This window comes from Aulonocara stuartgranti (assembly GCF_965226115.1).
Source record: "Aulonocara stuartgranti genome assembly, chromosome: 11".
In the NCBI taxonomy this organism is placed as follows: Eukaryota; Metazoa; Chordata; class Actinopteri; order Cichliformes; family Cichlidae; genus Aulonocara; species Aulonocara stuartgranti.
Window position 1 is genome coordinate 15,959,709 of NC_138947.1, and position 25,514 is coordinate 15,985,222.

Genomic DNA, 25,514 nt, shown 5'->3' on the forward strand with positions numbered 1-25,514 from the left:
ATTAAATTTAATTCCACCCTTTTTTTAAAGGGCACTTTTCAGTCCAGTTCAAAACTATTTTATTTATATACTGCAAATTTACAACAACAGGGAAAAGAGCAAAGAGAAACAAGACAAAAATTGACTTTTGAGTCTGAGCAATAAACTTGGGATATTCCAATATCAATAACAACAGACAAAATGCAATAAACCATGAGTCAAATCAATTCTTTCTTTTTTGTGTGTTTTTGGCTTGTTGCTGTACTATGGAATACATTTCGGGCCTCCGCGATGGTGTTATGCAATGAAAAAACAAATCTAAACATTAAAAAAAAGAAAACCTTTGCAGTGTTGTATGTGTAAACAAATACTGTTTGTCTATACACACATTTGCTATATTACCAATGATGCTGAAGGTTTCAGTGCTGCATGTACTAAACTTTCTTTAAATAACTGTGACAGAAAGACTTCAAATATAGTAGTAAGAGGAGTATTCATTTTAAAGAATGTTTAAACGTCCTAAGAAAGCCAGGACTTTATTAGTTGGTCTAAATTCGTTTGTAAAGTGCGATCACTTTAAAATAGTGATAAATTGATGATTTGTGGTTAAACTTACAGACATATTTGTTTTGTAGCACTGTTAGTAATTGAGGGCCAATGATTGACCTCTTCACGCGTCTTGATGCTCCTGGCGCGCTTTTCGACTACAAACTCTCCGTGCTATGTGTCCTCGAACGCTATTGGCGCATTAAGTGACCGATCGAGCCAATCAGCACGAACCTTCTAACATACGGAAAAAAACTGAAGTTGTCCTATTTCCTCGACAAGCAATGTCCGAGTTAGGTAAGTGTTATTGAATATATTTGGCTTATTTTTACAAAAATACTGCTCTTATGGTCTCATATCGCAAACTGAGATTTATGTATGGAGGATTTCAACGGGGGGAGACAGCTAATATTAACTTTTAGTCTGTCGCCGCCATTATACCACCGAAGAAGCATATCCCGCCCTTCTTCTTCGGTCTTTTCTTCTTCTTCTCCTTGATATCAGAAAGTAAGCACCAGTGGTCCAAGTGGTAAAAGGGTTTAGTCGCTAGCAAATGCGTCGTTGACGCCCGCTGCCAAGGAGTAAAACGCAGGGTGTTTTATTAGCTTCCGAGCTAGCAGGATAGCTGGCTGCCACGCCGCGGACATGTTAGTAGCTTTAGGAAGATGGCCATCGCTGCATGTTAGCAGCAATCTGGTGGTCCGAGATAAAGCTCTTGGGCTGCTAACGGTTAGCCTTCGTTAGCTCGCTGATTAGCTTTCCTCCCAGCTGTTTCATATCAGACCTCCAACAACGAAGCAAACGGGACGTTTTTGAATGCGTGAAACATGAGTGACTTTTATTTTTTAGATCACCCCTCATCCGAGTCACATTGTCTCTGCAGTAACAGCTCTGAACTAACGGCTAGCATTTGAAATAACACAACCGTGGCGCAATATTAGCACACCGTAGGGAGGGAAATAATGATAGGTGCTTGCAGGTAAATTGGCAACTGTATATCACATTTCTCTTTCTCCCTTATTGCTTGACTGAGGTGTAGTCAGTAAGACGTTACAGTTTCTGCAGGTAGGAAAGACCCAAACAGACACAGTGTGGGGCGTTACTGGTATGCCATGATATCAACAAATGGCATAAAACGAGATTTATCCATCCATTTATATATGAAGCTTATTGCTTGACTTTGTTTTTAAACGTGTGTAAAATGTTCATTTTCATGTTGTAAGTCAAGGCCAGTTAAGTTACTATATATGGTTTCTCACTGTTTGGAGTAAACATTTCTTTAAGTGTGTGTGTGTGTGTATGTATGTGTGTGTATGTATGTATATGTGTGTGTGTGTATATATATATATATATATATATATATATATATATATATATATATATATATATATATATATGAAAAAAGCTCAAAGAACTGTTTATCTAGGGGTTTTTTTGTTTTGGGTTTTTTTTTTTTTTTGACTGATGCTGGCATTTTGGCATTATTATTATTATTATTATTTTTAAACATATAACACAAAGCACAATCCTGTCCAACTGCTTCATGGTACTTTGTGATGGTACTGTAAGGTGGCAGTAATCTTTAGTAAGATGCTGAACATTATACTTCAAAGACTTAAGTTCATTTTGGGATCATGTGTACACACTGAAATACAGGCTGTATTATTCTGTGGAATGTTACATGATCAGCTTTCTTACATAAAAGACCAAAGTGGATTTCTGTGAAGGAAAGTAGTACATCTGAGTGAAAATTGAGGCCACTTTGAAGGAAAAAGAAATCATCAATTGTAGATCTGCTGAAAAAAAATACTCATGTATAACAAAGAGTGGGGAAAAATAGAAAGATAAATACTGGTGGTACCACTTATTTATTTTTTTTATACAGAATTAAATGAAAACAAATATTATTATTCTTCTTCTTATTAATAATAATAATAAAATAATAAGTCAGTTTTACCAGTAGTAATACCTGAAATAAGAAAAACAAATATATACAATTTAAGTATGATTTAAAAACTGCTATAAGTAGGGCTGTTCGATATGACCATACATATCGGATGATGATATGAAAACATCTATCGTTTCATGTTATATCGCTTGTTTCTTGGTGTCGTAAAATAGACTGTTTCCGGCAGTATTTTTTTCATTCTTTTGCTGATCACTGTAGTAGCTATATTAATTTCTTAAAGTTCTGTCTTGCTCTTATATTTACAATAACCACACTACAGACGGACAAGCGACTTTTTTTGTTAGTAACAATGGCGGTAAGACCATTGTGTGGCTCCGCCGTCCACTTGTTTATTTTCCACATGGTTATGAAAAGTCTGTACTATACAAGTTATGCCGCAAACCGGTCCGCACCACAGACTCAAACATGACAGACCTCTTCAACCACCCACGCAAGAAGAGTATGGAGAAGGTTTATGGATTAGGAGCAAAAAAGCCGTCAGGTGCTCAAAATAAACCTTAGACTAAAATGTTAGACTAGGCTTTTTTATGCAGCACACCATGTAATAAGTACAAAGAAAAAGGCAGCTGTTACAACTTATGTCTAAAAATGTATAGCTTCATGCATCAGTCAAAACACTCGACTCCACGTACACGGCGCCCAGCTGAGAACACTTCACGCAAGTTCAGTTGCTCGAGATTCATAGAATTTACAGAAAATGTAAAATTTCTGCGATTTATATCGTTGTCGGGATGAGAAATCTTTTTTATATCGGGAGGTTTTGGTCAAATTGCACAACTATAAGATCCTAAAACAAACAAAACATTTTACCATTTATAGCTTAAAAATGTCTGTAATGGGTTAAATCTCTCACTGTATTACTGGTTAGTGTGATATAAACTTTTGTAAGGTCCATTGACAATGATGTTGCTACTTTGTATTCTTTAGAAATAGTGTTTCGCTAGACACAACTACTATAAGTCTAAAAATGGACTTCCCACCATTTTTATGCCATACATTTCACAAATTTCTAAAATGCTACACACAAATTACACACCTGTCTTAACATTTAGAACAACTGTTGAACTAGATAATGTATAATGGGATTCATCAAAATACAGCACTTGGTTTGGAAGTTATGACCACAGGTGAGGAAGTAGGTAGGGGCCAAAAAACATGATTTCCAGAAGAACACTGAAGTTTTAACTGCTCCGGGGCACTGCTGATTCCTCTCATGCAATAATACCGCTATCTGTCACGTAGCCTTATCTTTATTGATTGGCTGGGAGAAATCCATGTGGTTCTACAACCTCACAGTGAGGCATAGAGAGGCCAATTCAGATATCCATTAAAGATACTAGTTGGATTTTGGAATACCTGTGAAAGCTCATTACATTGTTAAATAAAACTATTGTTGCTCAAAAACCCAAAATCAGAGCAGTAAGACACACTTTTTTATGGCTTATCTCACATACATCACCATGCTGTAAATACTAAATATTGTGTGCCAATAGTGTGTGTTTCTTCCTCTGTATGTTTTTTTTAATGTCTAATGGCTTTATTTAGACTGGTAAATAGGCTGTAATCAACAGGATTTAGGAAAGAAGTTGCATGTAATATAAAGAAATGGCTTGTTTTGCAAGTATTTTTTTGACTTTGCATTATTGTACGTACTTGTGTTCTACACTGTAATCAATCTGGTCCTTTATGACCACTTAAAATATCTTTATAAAAATGTTATATTGGAATTTCTGCTGCCCTCTTGGCCAGATCTCTTGTGAAAAAGACATTTTAATGTCACTGAGAGTATTTATCTGGATAAACAAAGCCACTATTGTTAAAGGCACTTAGAGAAAAAGTGATTGCAGCTTACATCGCAGGACAGGAATTTTCTTTCTGGCTCATACTTGACTTGGTATCTTTCATGAGATATATGTGGATTTGTTTGACAGGTTAAGTTATTTACGACCATATATAAATACCAACAGTGGGTTTTTGGCACAACACTGGGTGTACCATTTACTTGTGTGTGTGTGTGTGTGTGTGTGTGTGTGTGTGTGTGTGTGTGTGTGTGTGTGTGTGTGTGTGTGTGTGTGTCCACTCCTTGGGAACATTTACAGGGAGTGCAGAATTATTAGGCAAGTTGTATTTTTGAGGAATAATTTTATTATTGAACAACAACCATGTTCTCAATGAACCCAAAAAACTCATTAATATCAAAGCTGAATGTTTTTGGAAGTAGTTTTTAGTTTGTTTTTAGTTTTAGCTATTTTAGGGGGATATCTGTGTGTGAAGGTGACTATTACTGTGCATAACTATTAGGCAACTTAACAAAAAACAAATATATACCCATTTCAATTATTTATTTTTACCAGTGAAACCAATATAACATCTCCACATTCACAAATATACATTTCTGACATTCAAAAACAAAACAAAAACAAATCAGCGACCAATATAGCCACCTTTCTTTGCAAGGACACTCAAAAGCCTGCCATCCATGGATTCTGTCAGTGTTTTGATCTGTTCACCATCAACATTGCGTGCAGCAGCAACCACAGCCTCCCAGACACTGTTCAGAGAGGTGCACTGTTTTCCCTCCTTGTAAATCTTACATTTGATGATGGACCACAGGTTCTCAATGGGGTTCAGATCAGGTGAACAAGGTGGCCATGTCATTAGTTTTTCTTCTTTTATACTCTTTCTTGCCAGCCACGCTGTGGAGTACTTGGACGCGTGTGATGGAGCATTGTCCTGCATGAAAATCATGTTTTTCTTGAAGGATGCAGACTTCTTCCTGTACCACTGCTTGAAGAAGGTGTCTTCCAGACAGTAGGCAGTAGGACTGGGAGTTGAGCTTGACTCCATCCTCAACCCGAAAAGGCCCCACAAGCTCATCTTTGATGATACCAGCCCAAACCAGTACTCCACCTCCACCTTGCTGGCGTCTGAGTCGGACTGGAGCTCTCTGCCCTTTACCAATCCAGCCACGGGCCCATCCATCTGGCCCATCAAGACTCACTCTCATTTCATCAGTCCATAAAACCTTAGAAAAACCAGTCTTGAGATATTTCTTGGCCCAGTCTTGACGTTTCAGCTTGTGTGTCTTGTTCAGTGGTGGTCGTCTTTCAGCCTTTCTTACCTTGGCCATGTCTCTGAGTATTGCACACCTTGTGCTTTTGGGCACTCCAGTGATGTTGCAGCTCTGAAATATGGCCAAACTGGTGGCAAGTGGCATCTTGGCAGCTGCACGCTTGACTTTTCTCAGTTCATGGGCAGTTATTTTGCACCTTGGTTTTTCCACACACTTCTTGCGACCCTGTTGACTATTTTGAATGAAACGCTTGATTGTTCGATGATCACGCTTCAGAAGCTTTGCAATTTTGAGACTGCTGCATCCCTCTGCAAGATATCTCACTATTTTTGACTTTTCTGAGCCTGTCAAGTCCTTCTTTTGACCCATTTTGCCAAAGGAAAGGACGTTGCCTAATAGGGTGTTGATGTCATTAGACCACACCCCTTCTCATTACAGAGATGCACATGACCTAATATGCTTAATTGGTAGTAGGCTTTCGAGCCTATACAGCTTGGAGTAAGACAACATGCATGAAGAGGGTGATGTGGACAAAATACTCATTTGCCTAATAATTCTGCACTCCCTGTAATAAAAACTAGGGGTCCACTCGGTGTATGATAGAAGAAAAAATATAGTAAAGGATTTTTTTTAGTGTTCATTTTGAGAATAAAGTGGAAATGTCAAGAGTAAAGTCAACACCCTTAGTCCCTGGGCATTTTGCAATGTGCCTTCATGTGGACTTGTGAAATACCATCAGTCGCAGCCTTGTCTTATAATGCAACGCCCCCCCCCCCCCCCCCCCCCCCTTCTGACTAGACACAATTTTCTGCATCACATTTTTAATACTTAACCCCACACTGTATTTATGTTCTAAGAGAAATAATTTAGTTGTTCTCTAAGGTATGATTTTAATAACTCATCTGCACAAGGCATTTTGTTGGGATTTCACCTGCCATGAACATAAATTTGACATCAGTGTGACTTGAAATTGGCCGCTTGATTAGTGCGCTTACAGTAAGAGATGTCATAGATGGTCGTATTCCTTGTGATGCTTCCTCCTTGAGGTCTACTGCAGAAAAGCAGCTATGGTTTAACACACAGTTCCCTCATGTGCTGATGCAGAATTATAGTCTTTTCACAGTAAATTTGGAAACAGTCCTCATGCACAGCTTTTGTCCACATCACATTTTCCCTTATCCAGCGATTGAAAAGAAACTTCTTTTCAGTGTCTGACCACAATCCTCTGACAAGGTCTACAGGCTGTTTGTCATAAATTAGAAAAAATTAGTGCCAGAGTTATCTGTGTTAATAACCACAGGTTTATCTTTAAAATGAAAGAATCAATTTTAGTTGAGTACGTCCTATTAGGATAGTTGCGGAGAGGCCGCACTGAAGATGTCTACAGCAGGTTGTTTGCTGAAGCAGTCACAGTTTCTTTAAAGAGTACTCTGGTTTGTTAGTGTTTTCTAAGGTTATTTCTCACTCAGAACGAACTTTCACATCCAGTGTATTGTATGTAGCTGCATTTTCATTAAATGTAGTAAAGAGTGCCAACGCTTTTGAACAGTTGGCCCTGCAGGCCGTGATCAGAGATCACTTACTGTAAATGGATAGTAACTTCATGTATTTGCTTGACACGCGTGGTTTCATTATGATTACCTTTAGGATGAATTAACATTGCATAATTATCAGCACCCTGACCTATATCAATACTTTGGCACTGGTGAGTCTGGTACCAGTACCAATTTATTACTGCTCTTAAGTCCCTATGCTTATTCATGAGATGTCTCATCAAAACAAAATCTAATTATATCGCCTGTATTAACCTTTATATTTCCTCGTTGTCTGCCAATTAAAAAGATAAACCAGAAAGTGCGTTGTTGAATTGATGTGTTTCAGAGATAAACACGTGTGCCTCTCACTGGGTTTCTTTCATTTTGAAAGGTTTCTTTTTTTCCAAAGAGGAGCATTGCTTGTGGAGGTCTAAATGCTATCTTGTGAGTAGGAAGGCTTACAGACATAGTGTTTTGGTTATTACATTCGACAGGAGTGTGAGCTAGTCTGCACCACCAGTGGGTCCAATTACAGAACATATCTAATTGATGTTGGAGCTGAACACAAGCTCAGGCCGTGAAATGGCACAGAGACAGAGAGAAAGAGTTGGCAAGGTCTCCACCTGAGCAGCAACCTGCATGGTCAAAATAACAATTAGCTCGGCTCAGTGCATGGTGAGTCATCTTGGCAATCCCACAGTTTGCATACTGGCAATTGTGTCCAAGCTGCTGTGTTGATTAAATATGCAGACACTTCTTTTCATCAGAAGAGGGCAATGTTCACAACCAAACTCCAAATGTAAAGCACTTACAGATCTGTATAAGATTCACGTAGTGATGTTACTTATTCAAAGCATGCATTCGTTTTGAGAACTGTTGCACTTTTATCTACATCAGCTTGCATTGCTGCACTTCTCATGAAATGTTTTTTAATTTCTAATCCCCCTACAGCCATGGAGAATTCGTCCGTCTACATGTGCTTCCCCTGCTACCAGGAGTTTAACACCCTGGAAGAGGTCCTCAAGCACCAGTTGACATGCACTGCTGGCGATGAACCGCCAGACACATCTGGAACCAACGCCGTCACCATCCCGGTGCTGCAGACACAGGTGAGTGCTGACACAGTTGCCACTCCGCCGTTTTTGTCATGTGACTGTGATTTTTAGCTGGACAAAAAGGCGATTAAAAACCTTAAATTATGACAGCGTGGCCTGAAATAACCATCTGTGTGATCACATAAAAGCCTCTGAATCATATCTGGAGAGTGACTTTGAAGTGACACGTTTAACTTTAGTCATAAATTCACAATGCACTGCTACTTATCAAAGTAATAGTGACCTTGGTGCGAGCACTTAAGATGGTGTTGTTTGTGATTATTTACTGACATATTTCAAGGTGCTGCTGCATATTAGTCTCTGATTTATGTGCACCCTGACATCATACCTTTAATCACAGAGTAACCAGTAAGTCTTTTTGGGTTAGTGGCAGAAAATTAGCTGTAATATAAGTTAACAATGCATTTGCGTTGTCATTTTTTTCTTGTTTGCCCATAATGGACATTAAAATGAAGAGAATCTCAGTTCATGATGGTTTTCTATTACATATTTACTTTGGAGAAGAGAAAATTCTTCCCATTTTGGCTCTGGTTGTATTTTGACTGAATTAGGACTAGACCCCTAACCTTTACTGTTATGTACTCACAATAGTTGTGTGTTAAGGTAAGAAGATTATTAAACAGTTCAACTGCTTCCTGTCCAGTAATGAGAAAAGAACACATTTGCATGCTGTTCGTCTGAGTAATGAGTCACTACTCAGGGAGACGTGTGGTTGTGCGTTAAAAGTAGATTAAGAATAGACTGTTAAACTATTAATTCAAGCTTTTTATGTCAGAATGAACAACAAAACATGCTTTATAGTTTGAATAAGCTCTCACAGTCTGTACTTATCAGACTTGTAGGCTAAGCCCTGTTCTCAGTGTTGGTTTGTACAAGATTTTCTTTCTTTTTTTAAAGACATATATTAGGTTATGTCAGTGGTTCCCAAACTTTTTTTGCTAGGCCCCCCTTTGTTTTACAAGAAAAATGTTCGCGCCCCCCGCACGCACACGCACAAACACATCCTCCAACCACACACACCTAAATTTTGCTCCATTGCAGTTTCTTTCACACCTCAAACATTTAGTAAAAAATTAAGCAAATACAAGTAATCTGCAATAGATGACAGGTAGTAATAAAATAAACTGCTAACTCTTTTACGCTACGTCCGCACCTACACGGGTATTTTTAAAAAACGCAGCTGTTTCATCCACACATAAACAGCGTTTCGAATCACCGAAAACAGAGATTTTTTAAAACTCCTTTTTTGCGTTTACGTGTGGACGAGGAATACAGAGTTCGTCACTATCACTATGAATACATTTTTCAAAAAATGCCTCTCTGTACAAAATGGGTTTAAAAACATAAACAACTGTGGGATGCTGTTTGTCCATGATTTGAACCGGGGGAACAAATCGTGGCAGGATCAACATGATATTATTTGTATCCCACTGTAACTTTACTGTATAAAGAGCTAACATCTCCAGAATGCCAGGAGTAGTTAGTCATTACAAGTGTTTGTGACCTAAAAATCAAGAATGTGGGATACTGTTTGTCCCTGATTTGAAAAGCCCAGCGCTGCTCACAGGGAAAACCAATTCTGCAGGGAAGACCTACCTTGGCACTTGTGCAGGTGAAACCAAAGGGAAGATATGCTTCACCATATTTTCTAGTCTTTGGCTTAGAATGAAGTTGGTTTGGAAACATATTCGGCAATGCTTCATCTCCTGCTTTGCGTTTATGTGGGCGCCCCGTGCTAGCAGTGTCCAAGCGTTTTGGTTTTTTTCCCCCCCTTTCATACTGCCCCCCCCCCCCCCCCGCCATGGCTCTGCGGCCCCCACACTTTGGGAAGGTCTGGGTTATGTGATGCAGTAGCTGCAGGATTAAAAGAAAAATGTGCCAGAATTGGTTTATTTTTGAGATTTAATTGGATAAACCAGAGCAGAGGAAAGTGGAAGAAGAGGAGGACGTGCTGAAAGTGGCAGACCAGATTGAGATCCATGATGCTACATTTACATGTTATCCAATGAGGCTGGCTGAATCACCAGAGTGGTCCCCATGCTGCAGTAATAACGAACAGACTGTTTTCTTTTTGACCACCGTACCCTTTTGCTTCTGTGGGTGAGCTTTGCCATCTATGCCATTTTTTCACCTTAGTGTTTTCCTTCTGTATTGTTTCCTCTTGTATGTTAATACTACTGTTGTTTTTATTCTTTGACTTGGCTTTTAGAGGGGTGCAGATATTTACATAATGCACTGTATTCACTATTTCTTACGGTTTGCTTTCAGGTTGGTAAATACTCTTTGGGAAAGCATTAGTCTTCTGAAAATGTGGTCTGAATTGCAGGGTTTGAAAGTTGCATAATGAAAAGAGTTATTCCATTTAACTTTGACATGTTGAGCTGAGTCTTGTGAAGTAGCTGCCACTTTTCTTTTTTATTATTTTCTTTTATTTGCCATTCCTGTGACAGCTTCAGAAAGCCCGCAGGGTTAAAAGCAGTCACTGCCCCTCGTTTAGCAGTAGGGCACGGCTGTCAAAGCTTGTGCCTGGACTTCCATCCTTACAGTCTTCACCATACGTCCATAAAGCGGCGGCGCTCATGACAGACAGATTGCATCCTGAGTCGCCAGCAGGAAGAAGAGCAGGAGAAATGCATCAGTCAGAGCAAAAAAACCCCAATAAATTAAAATAAATCCCCATAACTCAAATAAACATATTGCTCACATTTAACATCAGATGATATTTAGCGTTTTACTGCTTTTGTTTATGACACATTCAATTAATATTTTTTCTGTAGTAGGAAAAAAATACAAATTGTGCAAACTGCTTGAGCTTTACAGCACTGTGGATTTGTAGAGTAAATACAAGCAGGCATTATTGTAAAGATGTTTGTTTAAAGAGCACAAACACAAAACGATGCTATCATTTAAAATAAAAAGTCAGTGAAATTAGTTTTAAAACGTGAGTCAAAAGACAGTTAATGGCAGCATGTGTACTTTGCTTTTTATTTATTACAACAAATGTATTATATGTTATATAATGTTTATGCACACTATCAAAACTACATTCCTAACTTGGGTATGGATGCAGGGCTTCCTGGTCGCGGTTTGCAGGATTGAGATTTGGGGAGTTTGGAGGCTGGGTCAGTGCCTTGAACTCTTTGCTGGAGAGATGTTTCTGCTATCTGGGAGGTACATAAACATTTCCTGGACTAAAACAACCCTCTTAAGGGACTTACCCCCCCCCCCCCGCGCCCACTAGGGTTTAAATAGCTGGCACGCTCCATGATTGGAACTAAAGAAGCCATTGGATGAGAGGCTAAACATCTTCAGGAAATTTTGAAAAGTCCAGTTGCTTTCTTTTCTAGCTCCTTAGACCTGGACTGTGTTTAGGTACCTCACATGTGTCACAGTACCATCCATGTGAGGGCTATGAACAGTTACTCTTAATTTGATTAAAACCAGATATTTGGTTGTAAAAATTCATAATTTTAAAACAAATTAGCACTGTCAGTGCCGCCTTTGTTTTCTGAGCCACCCAGCATTTGAAGCTTGATTTCTCCAACAAAAGTTGTTAAACCCAGCGTTGCTGTGTGGTTAGCGGAGCGCTATCCATCCATAGTACTGCATCCTGTGTGAGTCAAAGTCACAACAGTGGGAATTTTGAATGAAAAATTAAGTGTTATTTTTGGCCACATTTGAAAGCACTGATCCACACGAATGCCAGAAGCCAAGGTTTCCCAGCAGGTCATTGATTTTAACGAGATGATCGATGTTACTCACTTTGCCTACCAGTGGGTTCAATGTTGTGGGTGATGGCTGCGTAGGTGTGTGTGTTGTGAAGCAGCTAGACCACATCTGAGGGTGGTCTTCAGTTCTCACACTCCAGAATACCACAACAAAGAAAATACAAATCATTACATGTGAGACATGTTGAACAGCTGTGATTGACAGCTCCAGATGCCTTTAACCCCGACCTTGATGCTCTGTTTTTATCATCCAAATGGGTGGAGGGCACGAAGGTAAGACCCTGTGGAGTGACCCCTGCAACCCTGATGGGCCTTTTGATTGTTATCAGCCAGGCTGAGGCCTTATCTTGGTTGTCTGGAGCTCTCAGGGGAACCTTGGCTCTAAGCACACACTGCTTTAATTGACCTGAGTACCCCAACACTGAATTTTCATCTTTCATCCTTTAGAAAGAATAAAACTGGAAAAAAGGAAAAAACCCAAAGCGTATTGACTTGTTATTGCAACAAGTCGTTTTATTTGTATAAACAAAGATTTTAAAAACTGTCTTTATTCTTTTTCCTTTCTTGTCTTTGCAGCAACATATAATAAATATATCAAAGACAGATGCACTCCCACAGATTGAAGTTCAAGCAGAAGAGCCGTCTGTGCAGGCTGTTGAAAGTGCTCCCCCTGAGGATGAAGTCAGCACATCGTCAGATCAGCCCAGGATCCTCTACCAGTGTGGGGATTGTGATGAACTTTTCAAAAGCCTTGTACTTTGGCAGCAGCACCGTAAAGAAGGGGCATGTCAGCAGTCTGACATGTCTGAGAACAAGTCAAAACCAGATTCAGAAACTATGCCAGAGACTTCCTCAGTCCAGAGTGCAACCATACCTTTATATTCAGTCGCTGAATCCTCTTTCTCACAGCATGAAACTAACAAAAATATCAATTCAGATGCAGTTGAAAAAGCTTTGCATGAGCTGGAGCAGCAGGAAGGTACAGAGACCAATTCATCTCAGAGCTCTGATCCTCCTATTTCCGAGGTAGTTTCAGTCTCTAATCCAGATGAGTCGTCACCTAAGAGAAGAGGGGCAAACAAAAAGCCAAAGCCTGAACCTGTGCTCTTGTGCGTGGACTGCGGCTCGTGCTTCGGCCTGGTGTCAGAACTAGTGGCTCACCGCAAGACCCAGCACGGCTTTGAGGAAGCTCTGCACCGCTGCTCCGTGTGTGGGGAAAGCTTTCTAAATACCACTCTCTTCCTCTACCACCGAAAACAGCACCGACAGAAGGGCGAGGAAAAGGCGGTAGAGGTTACCGAATTGACTTCAGAGGTTTTTACTCAGAGCAATGGCGCAGATCAGCAGGACCACGGTGCACCTTCTGCCTCCGCCAGTGTTGACGCCACTTTCACACAGCCCGAGCTGTTCGTGTGCACCCTTTGCCTTCAGAGCTTTAGCGACGAGGGAGGGCTGGTTACACATCGTAAGCAGAAGCACAACCTTAATGAGCCGCTACACACGTGTGCCCACTGTGATATGAGCTTCATGAACACCACCCAGTACCTGTATCATTGGCGGCAGCATCGCTTCATGCCAGTGACAGAGGTGGCTGATGGGGCAGAAGCTGTTGGTGAAACAGCCACCACCAAACCTCAGGATAGTCCACAGAGCACAAAGCGACTGCTTTCCTCACCTGGTTCGGCTGGTGAATCAGGTTCCCCCCTTCCTAAGAGAAGCAGGCCTTCCTTCAGGATCCTGAGTGCTAATGCACTCAAAGGTAAGTGAAATTCATTACTTTAAAACACAACTACAAGGCAGTAGTTGTTTTGTTTTTTTTAACAAGAATTTTTGTTCTTTACTCAGGAAACAAGAGTTCAGATATTAAAGAAGAATTAGAGGCCAACACTGGTGCAGACTCGGACAACACCAATCACCCTCCGCCTGCCAAGCTGCTACAGGACTGGGCTCGAACACCACTCCCGCACGTGTGCCCGTACTGTGGCAAAACCTTCACGAGACGCGTCTTCCTCCGCACGCACGTCTACAGCCACACCGGAGAAAAACTTTTCACCTGCAAGGTGCCAATCAAACATTCAATCAGGGTGTCTCTGTCTCGAGTCTCAGGAATGACTTACATTTTTTGTGCAGAAGACTTTGATGAGATGATGTAATGCTGTGAAGTGAAGTGAAGGCTGACATCTCCAGCCTCATTATGTTTGACAGATTCCTTGGTGTCTTTGCATAATGACGTCTGTTTAAAGTACAAAAGTAGAATCTGAGCAAATGTAGATATGAAAATGTCCACAAAAGTTTGGGCATCGCTGAGCAAGTTACAGGTTCAAGTAAAAAGAAGACGGCTTCTACAATATAGAACTGATGAGACGACAGGGAAATAAGTGTGTGTGTTTGGTAAATTGCTGAAACATTTCAAGAATTGTAATTCTCTTACCTCTTTTCATTTAAAAAATTGGGATATGTGACTCGCTCAGAGGTTTCCGTACTTCAACACGGCTTCATTTGCTTGCAAAAAGTGTTTAAAACTGTTGACACTAATTCTGGTTATTGTTTTTGTGAAGGTCTGCACAAAGTCCTTCACCAACTCGCAGAGCCTGCTGCGCCACAGCATGAGCCACACGGGCAACAAGCCCTTCAGCTGTGATGTCTGTGGCAAGAACTTCTCCCAGGCAGCCACCCTGAAGAGACACCAACGCATTCACACATCGACACTACCTCGCCGCAAGCGTGGCCGCAAACCGGTACCAGCTCCGCCATTTAATATTAATCACAATAGCTCTCTGATTGAGCATTTTATTTCAAAATCTTGTAAAATATCTTAATATTCGTAGATATTGTTGAATATTATTGATATTGGAAGTGATTTTGATAGTAGGTGAAATGGTAGATAATGTGTTCTGTAATAAAAAGCTACATTTAAGTTTAAGTCACTATGTGAGTATCTTGCTGGTGAAACCCTTTTTATCGATATTGATTGTTGTGTCTGTCAATGCAGGTGTGCAGTTTGGACAACGAAGGAGCTGCTCATCTCTTCCCTTGTCCTAACTGTCCTTCACGCTTCAACACCGAGGATCAACTCAACCATCACAAGTAATAACACTTTTTTTCTGACGTTATTTTTTTTACTTTCGGCACCTTGTATTTTGCTGGTGTTGGTGGAAATAACTAGAACGTGTCAATATTCAATCAAATTCAAAATCTGTTTACCGCATAACTACATTAGAATTACATTTGCAAACAGAAGGCAGGACAGGATTTAGATAAACCTCCCTCCCTCTTGCCGGGAGCTGTAGCAGCTGAGCCGTGTCCGACCACTGAGCAAGACCTTTAAGCTGTGTAGCAAACACACTGAGATGTCTGTGTGCCCTTGAGCCACATATGATTGACAGACGCAGGCCCAGTAAATTAAGATGAGAACGATAACTGCACAGAACAGGAGAAAGAGCCTGGTCATGTCCTACCTGGCTGAACAAGGGGGATAGGATGTACACTACAGTGTGTGTGTGTGTGTGTGTGTGTGTGTGTGTGTGTGTATATATATGTATATAATATTGACTTAACATGATCTAGTCATGATGGTGGCTGTGGCTGTGGCGTACTCTCCTCCTCCCCAGCATTCCCCGATGTTCGGACACCTGGCCTCCTCACACACCTGAGATAACAGACAGATTATTCATAAATCACAACAACAGTCATCTAAAGATGCTTTATATCATAAGGTAAAGACCCAACAATATTAGAAAGAACTCCAAAACCAGATACATGTGGAAAATGTGGAGGGGCAGAAAAGGCTCATCTCATTGTCTTGATGACATCCTCGAGTTCACTGGTTTCTGTGAAAAACTCTTTAAAACCTGAACGATCTCATTTTGAAACGGTGTTAACTCAAGGTTCTTTACTACCTTTATCCTGAGCTTTAAACTGCAACGCACACTCTTTATGAGGACACACAATACTAAGACCTTGAGTTAAGATTGTGGGTTAGTTTTTTTTTTTTTTTTTTTTTTAAATGAATTACATTTTTTTATATTCCCAAGCTCAGAAATAAACCTTTACACATAAAAAGATGAAGGTATCAAACTTCTCCTGAAGCTTCCAGCAAGAAAGCAAATAAGAGTATTTCCAAAGTGGTAGAGAGGAGAGTACGGACGTCTTAGATGTTTACGGAATCTGCAGCATACAAATGTGTCTCATTTGCATGTAAAATGATTCAACATTGAGCTCATTTTCTGCTGATTGAAATATTGATGAATCAACAGGGTTTAAATTAGGTGTCAGTGTACATCTAATTTAAACCCTGATACTTTACGTGTGACGTGACCCCTGCTCATCAAAGAACATCTGTCTTGAAGGGGGCGACCCTGACGGGGATTTTAATCCTTCTATCTGGCTCGAGGTCAACTGTCCCTGAAATATTGAATTCTCTTGTCATTTAACAGGGAACAGAAAGACTCTGGCCTTGGATGGTCTTTGCACATAACCTCTAGCTTCCAATTTTACTTTGAATTAGTCATGTGGTGGATTAATACAGATATTTGTTTGTATGTAATATTTAGCAAAGTTGTGGAAACTGAAACATCATCCCTGCTTGTTCTGATTACGCGAAGCTGCACGCACAGCAAAGAAGTGTTTTTTTTGTTTTCTCCTTGTAAAAACAGGCCTGATGCAGGAGTAGGTGAATACATCCTAGCAGTTCTCTCCTCCCCTAAGGCTATACTCAGTGTAACGTTATGCAGAGGATAAATATAGTCTTTCATGTCTAACCCTGACGCCTCCCAGTTTACTGCTGTTCTTTTATCTCCGGTTGTTTGTACACTACGCCGGTACCCCTCATTTGACCTGACGTACAGCTAAGTACATACGAGGTGGCAGATTAAGACCAAAACATGACTTTAATCACACACTTTTATGTGTCTCTGAATTAGGACTGCTTAAGTATTTATATTGGGAGCTATAATTGTTATATATGTATGTTGTATATGTTTATGTCCTTGGCCTATGATTTCAATGTTTTTGGCTCTATTTGAATGTAGCATTAAAAAAATCTGTTAATACTTCTGTGTTTGAACAGATTGTTGCACACCAGCCACCCCTTCCCTTGCGGCGAATGTGGAGAGGCCTTCAAACGTAGGAAAGACCTGGACCTGCACTCCCTCATACATCAGGGTAAGAGTTCAAGACTTGGACTTGTATTTTATATTTTTATAGTTAGCAAGCAGTAGCCCGATTTTCTTTGATATTGATTTTGGTGTCCATTATTCTGACCTTATTCTTTGCCCGAGTTCTTGCACTGCGTCATGTGTTAATCTTACTTCCATCAAAGAGGAAGAGAAAAAGTTTTTTGTTTGTTTTTTTTAAATCAGCAAGCATTGATTCAATGAGAACTGAAGAAGCTAATGAAAAACAAAACTGCCATTCGTTTATTCATTACGACACGTTTTACCTGAAAACTTTCTGGACTACAAGATAGCTGTAATAAATCATGGATTTTTCTGGAGAGGAGAACAAGTGAGTCTGTTTTATTATTGTTTAGTTATTTACTAATAGCTAGCAAGCTAATGCCAGAAGGGCTTCTCCTGGGTCTTAAGATAAATGCCTCCTTGAACAGAATAAATTGTAGTGATAGTCAAAGCTTTTGCGTTATATAATTACTATCAGCATCTTTTAGACACACCAGATATCGATATTGGTAGTAATGCTAATACACAGCTTTTATGCCAATTTGGCAAATGATATGCTTCTGTACACATTTTGAGCATTGTGTAAGAACGATAATCAAATGTCTATTTTGGAGATTTGGAACCCAAATTTAAAGATGCACAAGATGATGATAGTGGTCACACTTTACTGCTTAATGCCCCTAAGGTCCACCACACAGGACACTTTGTGTCATCTTATTACTGTGTGACCTCTATCCAGCTTTCACTTGTTGGCTCAGTCTTTAGCCTTCGTATAGTTTTATCATGTTCAGCAGCTTTTTATGACCCTATAGCTCAGGAATTTAATATGTATATATTGTATTTTTTTGAATAGGTGAAAACAGAATAGTAGCATAGCAGATGTTAGGGAGAAGGTGCTATGTCCCATTGTTTACTAAGGACACAATAGTTGAAACTGACCCAGTGTTTCAAAGATTACTGTCCTGTCAAAAAAAGGATAATTGACTTGTCGGAAATCAGTCTGCAGAAGCCCTGAAAGGCTCTACTCCAGAGGAGAATATCATAGTCATTACTACGGTCAGAACACAGTTAACTGTGTAGTTGTCATTGCACCTTGTAGCTTGATAGCATTCATCTCGGAAACACCTGAAAATACTTTCCGAGGCGCTGCCAGTCAATCATACTCCCGACAGGGAGAAAATACTGAGAACCTGTGCTGTTCTGTGTAACCTAAGAGAAGATGTCATTCACAAAGAAGCAGAATGAGACGCTGAAATGTCCTCTACCAATGCATAGCTTTAAAACTAACATTATATTAAAATAAAATCAATGAAATCCCTTTATATGAGATTCTGACAAAATATTTCCAATAAGTGGGTAGAGCCAAACCCGCTTGGCATCTTTAGTTAAAAGAAAGGGACACAGCACTGCCACCTTCTGGTATGATTTAACTAATTGTATATCTTTATTCTTACTCTGACCATGAGTTAATGTTTGCCAATGTGTGTAAATAAATAGAATTAATCATTTTCATGTGATTATTTTATAACAATTTGAGAAATGGGTCATTTTAAATAAGTAATTTCTTTTACAATCCCCTAATATTAGGAAAACAAAAGCCATCTCACACCATTTATTGTACTATTACAAATGTTTTATGTCTGGTTGGCATGTTTACAGTTTACAAATTTTTCTGGGTTTAGTTGTGACATAAGTTAAACCCCTCTCGTTTCTGCCCACGGGCGGCTCATCAATAACACGTCAAAAGATATTGCATCAAAAGTACTCGTCATAGGGCATATTGATAAGAAACTGTTGAGCATGACTTTGAAGCAAAAATTTGTCAGTTTGGAACATGCCAAGCTGAACATGTTAGTTGCTCATAATGACGCAATGATATTCTGGACAGTTTGCTCTGTTCATCCTCTGACACATCATGCGTGTGTCGTCAGCGTCTTGAGCAGCTGGTACCAGCAGACCACTACCATGGCAACATTATGGGCTGCATTTGAGATGATATATGTGGGTGATATTTGTGCTTCAGGTCAACATTACACACTTTTGTTCGGTTCACTGCTCATTTGGACGAGACTGTTCCTTTGTTCTTTTTGGCGAGACTCACCTGCACTTGAGTGCTTGTGGTCAGACTTCAGTTCACTATCATACTGACTAAAGGGGAAAGAAATGCTATGTCTATGAGAAGAAGACGAACAAAGTACAACACTTGGTTTTCCCAACTTGCAGTTGGGCATGGTGAAGATCGAGAGGATGACTATGGGTATGCTACTGCAAACGGGTCTTTGCATATTTCATCAGAGGTCATCTGTCTTAAAAGTGTGATAGGTTGCTTTGGTCAGGATACTCAGGGACATGATGTCCCTCTTGGTGTCACGGAGCCTCCTACACTACAGGTATTACAAAGTGATTGAGGATATGTGTGTGATTTTTGCATGTCACTGGTTGCTGTTGGATGTGAATGTTTATTGTTGACATCTACGTTAGCTAGCAACAAAATGGATAAATGCATACACTTCTGTCTGAACTGGAGATAAAAAAAAAAAGTGGCAGGGCACCATAAGGTGAACACAGTGTCCCATATCCTTACTTTATTTCCAAAGTTTTACTATTTATCATTGAAGGGGTTTTAAATTGTGGTGGAGATGCCGAGAACCCAGCTGTTTACATATCTTGTTGTAATAGAAAAACTAGAGATGATTTTCTGAATGATTGTAGAATGATGCAGATTCAGCCAAAAATGGCTCTAACCATTTGCTTGTTGTTAATTTACAAAAATATGCCTATGGTATATGCGTTCTTCAGTGCATTAGGTCAATGACTTTCTATTGATTAGCGTGCCATGTGGAGTGGAGGAGCAAGGTGGAGGCAAATGAATTGGGTCAACATGTTGACACTTCATCTTAATCAGGGGGTGTTGGCACACCAACCTCATTAGTTACGCTTGATAAGTCAGCGTGCGGCAGAGGTCAGAGGTACAGGGCTCCTCTGAGAAAAATGTTTGGAGAGATTGATCTATTGATCCATCCAGTGCCATAGGCTGAGATTGCCCTTGTTAAAGGTTTAATTAGACGTTTTTGATAGGGAGCAGAGTGGATCTCCCCCACTGGGACAGACTGTACAGATGGTTAGCAAATTGCAAGTTATTGGCATGACGTCCTATGGACTTAATGATGAACCATCAGTGTCAGCAGTTTCCCAACCAGATTTTTGAAAGCTATCCAGGGAGCGAGGAAGTTTGGTTTACTTTGGTTGTGATGAATCAGTTAGATGATGAATGATCTAATTGACACAATTTTGCAGTTTTATAATGTTGTATAGCTCAAATAGGTAACAAGTTAATCACGGAAATTAATAACTGATTAACCAATAAATAATAACAGCTTTTATATATTAAACAAGAAATGAAATGCTCATTAAAAGTATGTTTGACTGTGCGACCAGTTGACTTGATCTGTAAATGTTGTTCCAGTCACTAGTCGGCAACAGCAATACTAATTGGTTAAACATATGATTTTTTTTTTTATCATTTTCATCTTAGATGTTATGCAGCTAGCTGGAGCTGCAGCTCTGGGAGATGGCAACACCCCATTGTGTGATGGGAAGTTGTAAATAAGCGACGAGTACAGTTCTGCTGTACCTTTTGCAGTTTTATGTTGGCTGTTTCAAAATGAAAAGCAATCTGGCATATGACAACTCAACCACATTCTGCACACCTGAATAAAAAAGGCTGGTGGCGGTGCTAATGTCAGCCACACTTGGGAAATTAATGTGACGTGACTCTGTGTGCAGCAAGTGTGAATATGTGCCACAAATTGGCACACATTTGGGCATCATTTAAAATACTATTTGGTTATCAAATAATGGGATTAAAGGTTTCAAATAGCTCTTGAATACATGCAGTATTTGTGCAGGCAGCATTTGACCTCATCCATTAGATTGCTCCCTTTTGACTGTTATCTGAGTGTGTTTTAATAGACTTGACTAGACAATTAATTTCATTTACATTTCTTCTCTCACTCAATCAGCTAGTGCATTAGTCGCTGGAAACATCCCTAATGAAAAGTTCTCAGAGCCCAAGATAAACTAATCAAATTGCTTATGTAACACTCCAAAAGCAAATAATTTTTAATATAGGGTGATGTAAATGTAAAAAATGTTGAAATGCACTCTGATAATTTTTTGAATTTCTATTCACAGGCATGATTGTGATACCTTACGTAGCTTTTCTACAAGTCTGATTACTATACTGATATCAACCATTCCCCTGAAGCGTAACGTTTCTATACTTGGCTTTAAAGTCTTCAGGATCATTTTTATCTTGTAGTAGCATAACATTAAACAGTCAGTGACCCACTGACTTGATGAATGCACTAAAAGTTAATAAACTGTTCTTCAAAATGATATTGATAAAGTAACTCTGTTTGATGGGGATCGGTTACATCTGGCCAGTACTCAATATGTTTAATGAGATCCACCTTGATGTCATCCTGGTGATGCAAAGAGCAGCAGCTTGTCACAGCTGAGCTCAATAAATGTTAGTCGCTTTTGTTGTCTTTGTGAATCATTATAAAAAGGGCCGCTGGTCATTTTTTAATAGGTGAGCTAAATGACGGGTTGTTTTTGGACTCTTTGCAACAACTCATGTTTTGCATCTTTTGGCACCGATTTGCCAATTTGAATCATAAACGGTAAACAGAGGCCACATTATTTGTTGACTCTGGCTGCGGCGGATTGTTTGGCCACTGTTGCCGATTCTGTATGCACCACCTGTCACTGCGCGATTGCTGGCCCAACATCAGGCAGTCGGCAAGCTCAAACCAGCCATCAGATTTCAACACGGCCATTAGCGTGTAGTATGACGAGAAATTATGACCATCTGTCTAAAATCCGACACTGTTCCATTACAGACAAGCAGCCAGCGACATGCCCTCACTGCTCATCCCAGTTTATCAACCAATCAGTGCTGGAAATCCATCTCCAGCGTTGTCCTACTACCGAAGAGGAGAAGAATACCGGTCGTGGGAGGGGCCAGGGCCGAGGACGCTGCACTGGACAGGTTGGAGACATAAAGAAATTTTTTAAAGAGAGGATGTGAGCCAGAGTGTGATTTGTTTTTTCCAATCGAATAGCTGACGGGGTTAGTGAGGGAGTGGCGATGTGTCTCACGGTCCACATTTGGAGTTGGATTGTGACATTGTACTTTAAATAAGTAGACAAAAATTTAGATAATGACGACACCGTTTCTGTCATTTCATTCTGGGTTGTCTCCCTCTCGTCTCCTTTCCCTTCCTTTTCTTTATTCCTCCCTCAGATTGAGTGTGACCTTTGTGGACACCGTTGCATGACCCAAGAGGGCCTCGACCTTCATCGTTTATCCCACACAGGCCAGACACCTCTCAAATGCCCAGTGAGGCCATGCCGCCGCCGATTTATCTCTAACAGTGCCCTGGAGGAGCATGTGCTGGCGCATTTTCAAGGAACGCTCAGCAAGTCCAAAAACCGACCCCGCTTCCGTTGTCAGATTTGCCACAAGGAATTTGCCTATAATTCCACCTTCAACGTTCATATGAGGACACACACTGATGAGAGGCCCTTTGAGGTAAGAAGCACTGTGGCGTGTACTTGTGTAAAGGTAGTTTCTTTCAGTCTTAAGAATCCTATTTCTCTCTCTTTATACAAGGTCTTGAAATCTTTTAAACACCTGTATTTCAAAATGAAACTGAGAACTGCCTCATCCCCATCCACGGTCACACCCGCTCATAGCTGCGGCCATCTCTCTGGTTCCGGACCATGGCCATTTGTGCAGAGTGTGTCCTGCGGGTGTTTTCTCCCTCTCTGTGTACCTGTGATTAATGGCAGGGCTGAGTTAGGGCCTGTCAGCTCCCCTCTGTGCCTGTTACTATTCTGGGATTCTCTCCCTCTCTCTCTGCTGCTCTGGTGACGAGGCAGGACATCAACTATAGACCCACCCAAGCCCATCTCAGCTTTAGAAATTGATTTAATATTTGTGGCTTCGCTTTGAGCCATGATCTATCAGGCAGGGTGAGGACTGCGGTTCAAGGAGCACCGGTTCTCAAACACAGAGGCAGTTACGGGGATACATTTTAATTTATATCAAATATACCTTGTGTTCCTGGAGGAACATATGTGTTTGCTCAGTTTATAAAGAGCAAACTTCACAGGAAAAGTAATTATATTAGAGTGTATTTCACAGAGATACTGAAACTGCAGATCTGTCAATAGGGATTGCAATTTCAATCTGAGTGTCCCCAGTGGGAATCAAAGCAAAGCTCAATACTGTTACTCCCCTGTAGTGCTTCAGGTTTAATCATCTATCTACTTTTATTTCATTGTCTGCGCTCATTTGGGAGTGAACAGAACAAATGTTGGTGTTGCAGGAATGATGCCGTTGAACTGTTGATTACTAAAATGATTATTTAGAAAAGTCAAGCTCTTAGATCACTGCTAATATTTTTTCTGTTGTGTAACTCTGTGTAATTTATTACACTCCCCTTACACGCAGAGCTGCAGGGTTTAGTCAAATCGATTATTTCAGCGACAGAATGTTCATCATTAGCCTGTGACGAAGCTGAAAGTGACAAATGTTCTCTGGCTTCTGCTTCTTATTTGCTGGTTTTTCAGCTTTTGTCAGGTAAAACACGATATTTGAAGACGTATTTCCTTCATTTCTTTTTTCATCTGGTGTGTGGATGTCTTATTGACCAAACAATTAATTGCTTGTGTGTGGGACTGATGATGATGATATCTTTTTATTGCTCTGTATTTGTCCTTCCCCCTCTGTCTTCCCTATCCCATTTTCTTTCTGCTCTTTCTGTGTCTCAGCCAGGAGTGCTGCATCTGCAGAAAAATGTAAAGAGAGGTTTTAGGAATTAATTGCAGTTGAGTTTGTGTGCTGCCAGAGTTGTGAACTTAACTTTCTCGCCTCTCTCTCACCTTTTCCCCTCTTCTCTGTTCTTCCACCAGTGCGCCACATGTGGTAAGCGCTTCCGCCAGCTGCCCCATCTGCAGGATCATGAGCGCATCCACAGCGGCGTGCGGCCTTTCTGCTGCTGGATTTGCGGCAAGAGTTTCAGCGTCGCCGCTCGTCTCACCGAGCACGCCCGCACCCACAGCGGCGAGAAGCCTTACCCTTGCCCTCACTGTCCCGCTGCCTTTCGGTCTCGTTCCAACCTGGATAAACACATCCGACTTCACGGGGACCTGCCTCCGGAAACAGCGGAGCAGGTGGTTAATGCAGCTGAAGCTGCTCAGGTCCAGAAGGTGCTGGAGGGAGCCAAAGCATTGTCATCTTTGGCCACCATGGAAGAGGTCGAATCTGGCTCTGTGCAGACCATTTACGTGCTGCAGGGAGCTGAAGGGGCTACCGAGACCGTAATGATCCCATCCGATCAACTCAGCAGTTTAGAGGGAGCGTCGCAGGTTGTCATTCTGCCCTCCTCTGTACTGGGAACTCAGGCCATCACTGTTCCCACCATCACAATGGACGGCAGTGAAATCACCATGGTGGAGACGAGCCAGTCACCACAGCATACCATTGAGTTCATTATGGAGGAGACTGTTTGAAGGTAGCTTAGTAAATCGTGGACAACAAGGACATGAAAAACACTGAATGATTAATCGCTAATATAGACTGCTGGTGATCTAAATATTTTGACAGATGAAGCCAATACCCTGTACGTTTATTGTCTGGCAGATTTCCAAGAGAGTTTAAGCAAAACTCCCCACCTGTTTAATAAGTTTTCTTGAGCAGACAAGTGAATTTATGACATAGAGGAGACATTGAGCGGAACACTCACACGCTAAATTAGCTTTTCAGACTAATAGAACTGATTGTGTGCATTTACTGCCCCTGTTTATTAGGGGACGACGTGGTTGCCTATGAAGTGTTCTCTGCTTTCTTTATAATAAAACGTTTGAGCATTCACTCTTGTGAGCGTCGATCATTTCATTAGGTGGATGACAAGAGGGCATTGCCCCCGTCTCATCAGATGGGACAGACTTTATAGGTCCTGCTGTAAATTGGCACCTCAGCCAACATTAGGAAGTAGCCTGAGCTGAGAAACATAAAGACCCGCTCAGCAGCAGTCGCTGTCGAGATTTTGAAACCGCTGTTTCTTTCTGTCTCACACACACACAGACACACACTGATGTTAGCGAATGGCACAGCGAAGCAGAGTAATGTGTGTAGATCAAGTCTAATGCTCCAATAATTTGTAGGACATTACGTTATTGATTTGTTTTGTGCTGTAATTAAATACAATAATAATAGGGATACGGCGAGATTCATGATGATTTAACTGAAGTACAGCATTATGCAGTGGAAAGTTGTGTAATGAAATTATCCAGCACTTGCTGTATAGTTATCAAAAATAAT

General features: G+C 40.5%; 1 protein-coding gene across 4 annotated transcripts; it reads left to right on the top strand.

Annotated features, from left to right (window-relative positions):
* Positions 1-712: 712 nt before the first annotated feature.
* On the top strand, positions 713-25,062 carry znf574 (zinc finger protein 574). Of its 4 annotated transcripts, none has more exons than XM_082551959.1 (10): positions 713-822; positions 8,054-8,211; positions 12,522-13,704; positions 13,791-14,005; positions 14,504-14,683; positions 14,938-15,032; positions 17,014-17,108; positions 22,027-22,175; positions 22,431-22,718; positions 24,104-25,062. In XM_082551959.1, the coding sequence occupies exons 1-10, from the start codon at positions 810-812 to the stop codon at positions 24,701-24,703; spliced, it is 2,976 nt and encodes a 991-aa protein (XP_082408085.1). In that variant the 5' UTR covers positions 713-809; the 3' UTR covers positions 24,704-25,062. The 4 variants fall into 4 exon arrangements, with proteins under 4 accessions (XP_082408085.1, XP_082408088.1, XP_082408086.1 ...); XM_082551962.1 differs by lacking the exon at positions 713-822 and adding an exon at positions 892-1,032; XM_082551960.1 differs by lacking the exon at positions 713-822 and adding an exon at positions 1,044-1,504.
* The last annotated feature ends 452 nt before the right edge of the window (positions 25,063-25,514 follow it).

Coding starts and splice junctions, on each gene's coding strand:
- znf574 (XM_082551959.1), top strand. Junction 8,212..12,521: donor TCCCGGTGCTGCAGACACAG/GTGAGTGCTGAC, acceptor TTGTCTTTGCAG/CAACATATAATAAATATATC. Junction 13,705..13,790: donor GAGTGCTAATGCACTCAAAG/GTAAGTGAAATT, acceptor TTCTTTACTCAG/GAAACAAGAGTTCAGATATT.